Below are 9,986 nucleotides of genomic sequence, written 5' to 3' on the forward strand. Positions count from 1 at the left end.
TATGGCTGCTGCATGTAAGCACTATTCTGTTTTGCCCACGTCTCAACAATCACTGAAAGTGCATGAAGATGAATTATGTAAATCAAGACGGGAAATATTGGAACGGCCATTATCTAACCCCAGAGAGCAGCTGCAATAACCGTAGACCTCCACGGTGTTTATCAGTACTTACAATGTACCAGTCAAATTGTTTGTTTCAAGGTGAGTGCGGAACTGCGAGTACAACAACTATTATCTGAAAGACTCAATCGTACAGTTTTCAGAATGGCTTTGCTCTTAATAGGGTGTTCCAGCGGTGTATCATACATGTTCTTCCTAGTCTTGCTCATGTGCTAGGGTCATGTAACCATTGTCTGGTTCGCACGCGTACTATTGGAATGCAGGTATGCTTTGAGTCAATCAATTGTACTCTTGCAACTTTCCTTAAAAAGTTTTGGACTTTATTTGCGACCTAGTGTATACTTGCGAGCGTACTATGCTTTGACTCATACAAAATACGCACGTCAGGAGAGATCACGCAATACCCCTGGAACGCGGTGTTGTTTCCGCGTTTCTCCCCTGTCCAGGATCCTAAGGTTTCCAAGAACTAGGAACTTTTGAGAACTTTTGAGTAGTAATTCCAGTGAGTTGTTAATGATCGGGAATAAGACTTCCTGCAGTGTCTGTGTTTGGAGCATTGCTGGGCGTTGCGGAAATGGACTCACCACAACGAGAGTGCGACGTGGGTGAACATGGCAAAAGACTAAGCAACGTTTGGCCAGTCTTCTATTAGAGTCTGGAGAATTTTTAATAAAGAAAGCAGCTCTCAGTCCTTTGGGGTACCAATTCCCCATCGTTCTGGGTCATTACTGCTTATCTCCTAATAGACACTAAGGAGCAATACTCACTCTCAACTTGTGAAATACAATCTGACTTTATCTTCTCTCTCCTACCAAAAATTATGGCCGAGCCTATTGCCGTCATTGGCCTGGATGCCAAGCTCCCGTGCGATGGAGATAGCGTCGAGAAGTTCTTTGATTTTCTGATTGCTGGAAGATCTGCGCGAGCTCCCGTTCCTGCAGATCGCTACAACGCGGCAGCCTTCTGGCACCCCGACAATCACAGAGATGGAGTTGTAAGATACGCCTTCCTATTCATGTATCTCAAGGTTGATTGACACGAAAACAGATCGGCGGAAAAGAAGGGCATTTTATGCAAGCTAATGTGAAGGCGTTTGATGCACCATTCTTTGCCATGACACCAGCAGAGGCTGCGAATCTGGATCCGCAGCAGCGAATGCTGCTTGAATGTGTCTACACAGCAATGGAAAACTCTGGGTACACCATGTCTGACATGCAGGGCTCGCCCACTGGTGTCTATGCGGGAGCGTTCATGTGGGACTACCGAGATCTCTTGATCAAGGATGTGGACACTCCCATGACATACACGGCGTGCGGGACCATCGCCAGTACGCTAGCTGGGCGTGTATCATGGTTTTATGATCTCCGAGGTCCAGCCCTGAGTGTTGACACTGCTTGTTCGAGCAGCATGGTTGCCCTTCATCAAGCTGTCATTGGGCTGAAATCACGCGATTGTAATATTGTTAGTACCAAACCTTACAACAACCTTCCTCTCAACCAATGCTAATACGTATCGGAAAAGGCCATTGCCTGTGGGACTAATGTGTTGCTTTCCCCTGAGATGGGCTTGGAGCTGAATGGTCTTGGTGTTCTGGACCCATCTAGTACATCTTACAGTTTTGACAAGAGGGCGAATGGATACGGGAGAGGTGAAGGCATCGCAGCCGTCGTCCTGAAAAGGATGTCCGATGCGCTACGGGACGGAGACAGTATGGAAAACCTTCCTGCCTGCTAAAAGGTTGAACGCGACTTTCGAATGCTGACACGTACCCTTTCACTAGCCATTCGCGCCGTTATTCGCAATACCGGGTGCAACCATGATGGTCATTCTCCTGGTCTTACAGCACCTGCTAAGGAGGCTCAGGCTGAGATTATGCGATTGACGTATGATCAAGCCAAGCTCGACCCCTCAGACACACGCTTCTTTGAGGCTCATGGAACCGGTACGAATGTTGGCGACCCAACAGAGGCTGCTGCCATCAGTGAGATGTTCACGGAGTATCGCTCGGCGGAAGAGCCTCTGTACATCGGCGCCCTGAAGAGCAACATTGGACATACTGAAGGCAACTCCGGCATTGCGTCTTTCATCAAGGGCGTCCTGTGCGTGGAGAGGGGTATCATCCCGGCGAATGCATGGTTCGAGGAAAGAAACCAAAAGATCCCGGCCGAATGGCATCTTGAGTTTCCGACCACCTCGATTCCCTGGCCCGAGACCAAGACGGGCGTTCGTCGAGTCTCGATCAACTCTTTTGGAGTTTCCGGCACTAATGCCCACGTTGTGCTAGAAGATGCTCTCCATTTCCTAAGGGAGCATGGACACGTAGCACCCCACCGCACTATTGAGGTACCTCGACTGCCAATCACAATTCGTAAGTCTAACTTCCCTTTTGGACATACAAGACACAATTACTGACTTATTATATCAGCAAGCCAAGCACTTCCTGTCATCAATGGAACCCTATTCCCTCCCCAGCTCTTTGTACTTAGCAGCCACGATCAAGATGGTATCGCCCGACTCGCCGCAGCCTACGAGGCTTACCTGCCGAACATGACGGAGCCTCTTTACAATCTCAGCTATACTCTAGCAGCTAAGAGGTCTACCTTCAACTGGCGTACCGCAGTTGTCGCCAATTCTTCAGTGGAATTGAAACATGCGCTATCACAGGGCCCACGGGCCACTCGCATTGTTTCCCAACCCGGCGTCGCCCTCGTATTCACTGGTCAGGGAGCGCAGTGGGCTCAAATGGGCAACGGTCTCATGTGCTATGAGCCTTATAGAATGAGTATTGAGTGCGCTGATGCGTATATGAAGACCTTAGGATGCCAGTGGTCTGTCATTGGTGAGTTTTCTTCGATGTCTTTCATTCAGTGACGATTTGAATTAACGTTGGATAACAGAGGAGCTTTCTAAGACACCTAACGAGTCTCTGATCAGCGGCGCCGAGTTTTCGCAGACTTTATGCACGGCTTTGCAGGTTGCTTTGGTTGAGCTTCTCCACGACTGGGGATTAAGAGTTGATGCTGTTGTCGGCCACTCTTCCGGTGAGATCGCCGCTGCATATTGTGCAGGTGCCATCTCTAGGGAGTGTGCTTGGCGTATCGCACATTGGCGAGGTAAGTGAAACCTATCTTTCAATGAACAAAGATAGCATGTAACTCATTAACTCCGCCACAGGAAAACTCTCTGCCAGATTGGCAAGCTCAGCAACGCACCCAAAGGGCACGATGGCTGCAGTCGGATTAAATCTCGACAAGACCTTGGCGGCTATTGACAGACTCAACCAACCCGGGTCTGAATCTGCCGGAACGCTCACTGTCGCTTGTATGAATAGTAACACTAGCCATACTGTGAGTGGTAGTGTTGCAGAGATCGAGGCACTCATCGACAAACTCAAAGAGGACAAGATCTTTGCACGGAAGCTTCAGGTAGAGATGGCATACCACTCGAGATTCCTGGAACCCATTTCGCAAGAGTACGTCGAGTGTATTGGAAAGATACAGCCCCCGAGTTCCCGTACGAACAATTTTTCCGAGGTGCTGTTCTTCTCGTCAGCATACGGAACGCAGATTCAACATTACAAGTTGCAAGACGCGAACTACTGGACCAAGAATTTAACCTCCCCAGTGCGGTTCAATGAGTCAGTGACGGCTATGCTTCAAACTTTGAAGAATCTCAAGGGCGATAGTAGTTCATCCAAGCTCATTACAGATATTATTGAAGTTGGTCCTCATTCCGCTTTGCGGGGCCCACTCCGACAAATTGTTCAGGATGTTGAGGTCGAGGGCGATGTGAAGTATCATCACCTGCTCAAACGGGGCGAGTCTGACTTGGAGGTTCTCATGGGAGCCATTGGATCAGTCTTCTCTCGCGGTGTTCAAGTTGACCTGCTCAAGGTCAACCACATCCTCGACGTCCAGCCGTCAATGATGATCGACCTCCCTCGGTACCCCTTCAACCACACGCGAGAGTATTGGAACGAATGCCGACTAAGCAGAAACTTCCGCTTCCGGCCGTATCCTCGCCACGAGCTGCTCGGAGCGCCCGTCAACGATTGGGATGGAAAACATGACGCCATCTGGCGCAATTGGATCCGTCTGTCTGAAAATCCATGGGTGGAACACCATACAATCTCGGGATCTGTGCTGTATCCTGCAGCCGGTATGCTTGTTATGGCCATTGAGGGCTGCAAGCAACTGTCGGAGCGTTCGAACCCAGGAAAGCCGATCAAGGGCATCCGGTTCCGTGAAGTCTCCTTTCATTCGGCCCTGCAAGTTCCCGAGGGTGCTCTGGGCGTCGAGTCCCACCTATACCTTCGCCCCGTGAAGCAGGCTGCCTTGGAGGCCAAGGCTTCAGTGTGGCGCGAATTTCAGGTCTGCACAGCCCAGGACGACGACGAATGGCGAGAACATTGCTGCGGTCAAGTTCTCGTGGAATACGATGAGGCGGCTACGGCTGTTGATGGAGGTCTCGAAGAGCGGGCTTTCAAGGCTCATTGCGAATCGAGAATCGCTCAGAGTCAGCAGAACTTCACGAGTCACGTTTCGTCCGAAAAGATCTACACATCTTGGGAGAATGTCGGCTTGGTCTTTGGCCCAACCTTTCAGACCATTGAACATGCCATTGTCGACCATGAAGCCGGTGTCACTCTGGCTAGAGTCAAACCTACGACGCCTCTCCTGAAGACTCTGATGCCCCACGGCTATCTGCAACCTCACTTGATTCACCCTACGACGTTAGATGGTGCACTTCAAGCATGCCTGGTGCCACTCGTTTCCAACCCCTCCAAAAAGCAGAAGAATGCTATTGTTCTGTCTTTCATGGAAGAACTTTGGGTTTCTACTTCTAAGCACTCGGAAGATGGCTATCTTGTAATTGCAGATTCCGACCCCCATGGCCGCAAGAAGCATCAGATGTCCTGCACCGCTGTTGATTCTGTCTCAAAAACGCCCATGATTCGAGTTTCGGGTTGTATCGTGACAGAGATCGATGAAAACAACGACGACTCAATCTCTAAGCAGGACCCTAGACACAAAGCATGGAACATTGATTGGGCTCTTGATCCTACTTTCCTCGATACAGCACAAACGCAGAGTATCTTCTCGGGGAATGATGGGTTCCAGAAGTTTCTCAGTGTCCTGGCTCACAAGGATCCTTCGATGAAGTTGCTTGAAATTGGCAATCAAGCTTCTTCCCTTACGGAAGACATTCTGTCCACGTTGTCACAGCGTTATGCGCAGTATGACTTTGCCGAAACTTCATCCACCTTATTGGACGAATCACAGAAGAAGACTTCAGACGATTATGTGCGATATAAGACTTTTGATGTTACGGAGGACCCAAGTCCCCAGGGCTTCGATGTGGCGTCATATGATCTTTTGTTTGCACCGGTCGCTCTGATACCCAATGCAGACATTGATGGGTTCCTCAAAACGTGTCTCAGTCTTGTAAGACCTGGCGGTAAGCTCGTCTTGACGGCGGCAAGCAGTCCCATCGTGGCAAGAAGCTGGGGCGAGTATCTCGGCGATACCGGGCTGGTTAGCATCGATGCTGTACTTTGTCATCAAGGTTCATCAGTCTTGGTGGCGAGCACCCCGGTAGAGAGTACCCCGTTGTTTCATGGTGTTGATGTAGAATCGCTGTCTGGAAGCTACTACATTGTAGGAGATCTCTCTTCACCAGTCCAGCGCGACGTGGCTGAGGAGCTGGCAACCTATTTGCAGTCAAAGGGCTTGTCGACCAAAACTGCTACTATCCCAGAGTACATTCAGCTCGCAGAAGCAGCACCCAAGGAGGAGATTTGTCAAAGCACCTGTGTTGTACTTGCGGAGCTGGAAACGCCTTTGCTTGCTTCAGCCAACAACGAGATCCTGAGGGCTATGAAAGCCATGATTGCTGGAAAGCGTCTGCTATGGGTCAACAAAGAGTTGTCCCCTGACACCGCTCTCATCAACGGCTTTGCTGCGAGCATCCGACTGGAGAAGCCTGAACTTCAGTTTGTCACTCTCACCTTTAATCCCCAAGAGAGCAACGTCACTATTTCAGACAGGATCGCCATTGTAGACGCGCACCTTTCGAGCAGCAAGGGTCCTGTGGAAACAATGTACAAGATTGCCGATGGCCTAGTCACTATTCCACGCCTTGTCGAGGTCTCCGCAATCACTAAGCACATCCAACAGGCTTCTACTGGCGATACATCTGAGCTTGCTTTTGGCGCGGATCCGAGTCGACCACTACGACTTCAAATCCAGACTGTTGGTCTCTTGAGTTCGCTCCATTTCGCCAACGACCACCTTCACACTACTCCACTGGACGATCTCGAGGTTGAGTTCAAAACTATGGCTACTGCCGTCAACTTCAAGGACTTGGCCGTCATGCTCGGAAAGATCCAAGAAACGCCTGTAGGTCTTGAGGCCGCGGGAATTGTCACCCGAGTAGGCTTAGGAGTCACACGCTTCAAGCCTGGCGATCATGTGTTTGGCTTCACTTTCAATGGCGCATTTTCCACATACGGCAGAGGTGCTGAAGGCACCCTGGCCAAGGTGCCCGAAGACCAATCCTTTGCTGAAGCTGCAGTTATTCCCATTGTGTATACAACGGCACATGCCTGTCTCTACGACATTGGAGAACTAGAGAAACGGATGAGACGCGTCCAGAAGCCTAGCTTGCTAATTCATGCAGCGGCTGGAGGTGTTGGTCAAGCTGCTATTCAGCTGGCTAAACGTGAGGGTATCGAGATCTTCGCAACAGTTGGCAGCATCGAGAAGCGAGACTTTCTCGAGAAGACCTATCTCATACCTCGGGATCACATCTTCTCCAGCCGCGATCTGACCTTCAAGGATGGCATTCAGAGATTGACCGGAGGCCGAGGAGTCGACATTGTCATTAACAGTCTTTCCGGTGACACGCTTCGTGCCACCTGGGAGCTTGTGGCGCCGTTTGGATGCTTCGCCGAGATTGGTCTGGCGGACATTGAGTCCAGATCTCGCATTTCTATGGGTACCTTTGCCCGAGGCGTGAGATTCGAGTCCCTCGAGTTGAATTACATGCGACAAACGGACCCAGAACGCCTAGATGACCTTTTTGCACGCGCCATGGAGAGTGTCATTGGCCGTGATCTCGAGCGTGTGACACCTGTCACGAAGTACCCCATTTCCAAGATTCAAGATGCCATGCGGTTCATGCAGTCTGGCAAGCACATTGGAAAGATCCTCATGGAGTACCATGCCGAGGACTTGGTTCAAGTGGTTGAGCCATGTAGATCCCGTGCCCAATTCGCCTCGGATGCTACCTATGTTGTCTCTGGTGGCTTTGGTGGTCTTGGCCTGGAGATTATCCGTTGGATGGTCAGCCAGGGTGCGCGCAATCTTGTTGTTACTTCACGAAAGGGACCTGTCGATGCAACTGCCAAGGATCTTATCAGAAACCTCCAAAGCGATGGCATCAAGGTCGTCAGTCCTTGTTGTGATATTACCGACAAGAAGGGACTTGAGCAGGTCATCGCTTCGGCTATCTCTGATTTGCCGCCAGTGCGTGGATGCATTCAAGCTTCTACGGTCCTCAGTGTAAGTTATGATCTCACTGGTAACATCCCTCATTGACACTACTAATACCTCGTGATAGGACAATATTTTCACTGAGATGACCCTCGAGGAGTGGAATGCAGCAGTCAACGTCAAGGTGGCGGGAAGTAGGAACTTGTGGGAAGTCCTTATTGCCACCAAGAATGACAATTCAACACTTGACTTCTTTGTCATGTTGTCATCCCTCACCAGCGTCACTGGCAACAACGGCCAAGCTAATTATAGCGCGGGCAACTCGTATCAAGACGCCATGGCGCGCTTTTTGTCATCTCAAGGCCACAATGTAGCCGCCCTTGACGCACCAGTATTGACTGATGCTGGTATGGTCGCTGCAAGACCAATGCTGAGAGAGTATCTTCTATCGATCGGCTGGGCCAGCATGTCCGTGGAGGATCTCATCAATGCGCTGGATTACCACTGTCGCCCCAGATCCAAGAGCACAGAGTTCAAGGTGCAGGATGCTCAAGTCATTCCCAGGCTCTGGCTGCCCAGATACTCGGCGGATGATGGCGCTGAGCAGCCGACATGGCAGCATGAGCCTATGTATAACCACTTAGTTCTTCACGGCGCTCATAGTGGTGGTTCATTGTCCGGCAAGCAAAGTTCTGCAAAGCGCTCTGTTGGCGACCTGCTCGCTGCCGCCGAGTCCCTGGAGGATGCCGAGCAAGCCGTACTAGATGCTTTGCTAGGACAATTGGCCAAGATTCTCAGCTACGAGCTGGCAGATCTTGATTCCTCTAGGCCCTTGAATACGTATGGTGTAGATTCTTTAGTAGCGGTAGAACTTCGAGTGTGGATGGCCAAGGAGGTTGGTGCGGACATTTCAGTGTTTGAGATTACTAGCGGCCAGAGCATTAGACAGCTTGCAGGAAAGGCCGCGTCTACTTCAAGGTTTCGGGACAATACGAAGGGGAAGTAAATCTATATAGTTTTACGATTAGAAGTTGTTTAAATAAGGGAATATTAATTACGGAATGTTTATTAAACTAAAGAGTGTTTAAAGCAAGTTTATATTACTTATTATTTAATATAAAATATATAGAAAAGTATATATATTTATTTATTATTATTTTAGAATTACTAAGTTAAAGTCTTATTTAACCTAAGCTTAATATAGTATAGCTAAAAGGCTAACGTAATTAAAAAGTAACTAGGTACTAATAAAGTAAATCAAGTAGGCAAAATCTGTTTAAATTTAAGGAATTTTTAAAAAAAGCTAACTTTTATTTTAATAAAAAGCTTTTTCTTTTTTATAAATTTATATAAATATTTTTAAAAAAAAGAGGAAATAATATACTATTTTATTTTAATAACCTTATTTTAAGAATTTATAGTTTTATAATAACGTACTTATATAGCGAGTCGCTTATTATAATAAATTACCTACTTTTCCTTTTTTTTATACCTCTTCCTTTTATAATAACTTTCTTTTTATATATAATAATAAGTTCTTTTCTTAAATAAAAGTTATATTATTTTTTATATTTTAAGCTATTAAAAAAGACCTAAAACTATTTATATAAAAAAGTAGTTTCTATTTATAATATCCTAAGAATAATACTTTATAATTAATATATTAACTTATTATTTTAATACGAAACTCGTATGAATTTAAAAAAGATAATGTTTTTTAAAAAAAACTATAAGTCTTAAACGAGTAATTAACTTAATTAATCGAGGATTTTTATTACGACTTAATAATATATAAAATATAGCTAATTATTTTTTTTAATAAACGTAATACGACGCGTATTAAATTATAATAAGTAAAGAACTTTATATAACGCTAATTATAACTAAAGACGCGTTTTTAATATAAAATCGACTATTAAAAAGTATTAACTAAGGATTTTATAATTATTTAAGCCTAGTTTATCCTCATATAAAATACGATTTTAGAGTATAAAATATATAATAATAATATTTATAATTTTAATAAAAAGGGCTTTTTAATAAGAATATTTTTATATATAAAAGTTATTATAACTTTTAATTATTATTATTTATAGTAGGTTAGGTTAAAAAATTAGAAAAAATAGGCGTTTTTAAATATAAAAAATGGCGCTCAGGGCGCACTTTCCTAGGCTATTTAGGGCGCTTTCTTAGGCTATCTAGGGCACTTTTTAGGCTATTATAAAAAGGGATTTAGGTTTTCTAAAATAGCTCTTTTTTCCTCTTTAACTAATAAATTTAACTTATTTTATTAAAATAAGTATATACTTATTATATTAAGTTAAGTATTAATATATTAAACTAAAACCGAGTTTTTTTTATTATTTTAAAACT

At 46.1% G+C, this 9,986-nt stretch overlaps 1 protein-coding gene across 1 annotated transcript; it reads left to right on the forward strand.

Annotated features, from left to right (window-relative positions):
• Positions 1–1,302: 1,302 nt before the first annotated feature.
• On the forward strand, positions 1,303–8,619 carry N0V96_000967 (uncharacterized protein; the record flags this gene model as incomplete). The annotated part of the gene is made up of 6 exons (XM_053198075.2): positions 1,303–1,447; positions 1,901–2,488; positions 2,546–2,959; positions 3,018–3,233; positions 3,295–7,682; positions 7,741–8,619. 6 exons carry the CDS (start codon positions 1,303–1,305, stop codon positions 8,617–8,619), a joined length of 6,630 nt encoding a protein of 2,209 aa, XP_053044413.2.
• Between the last annotated feature and the right edge of the window lie 1,367 nt (positions 8,620–9,986).

This window comes from Colletotrichum fioriniae, assembly GCF_027942845.1.
Source record: "Colletotrichum fioriniae strain IMI 355084 chromosome Unknown scaffold_1, whole genome shotgun sequence".
Taxonomy (NCBI): domain Eukaryota; kingdom Fungi; phylum Ascomycota; class Sordariomycetes; order Glomerellales; family Glomerellaceae; genus Colletotrichum; species Colletotrichum fioriniae.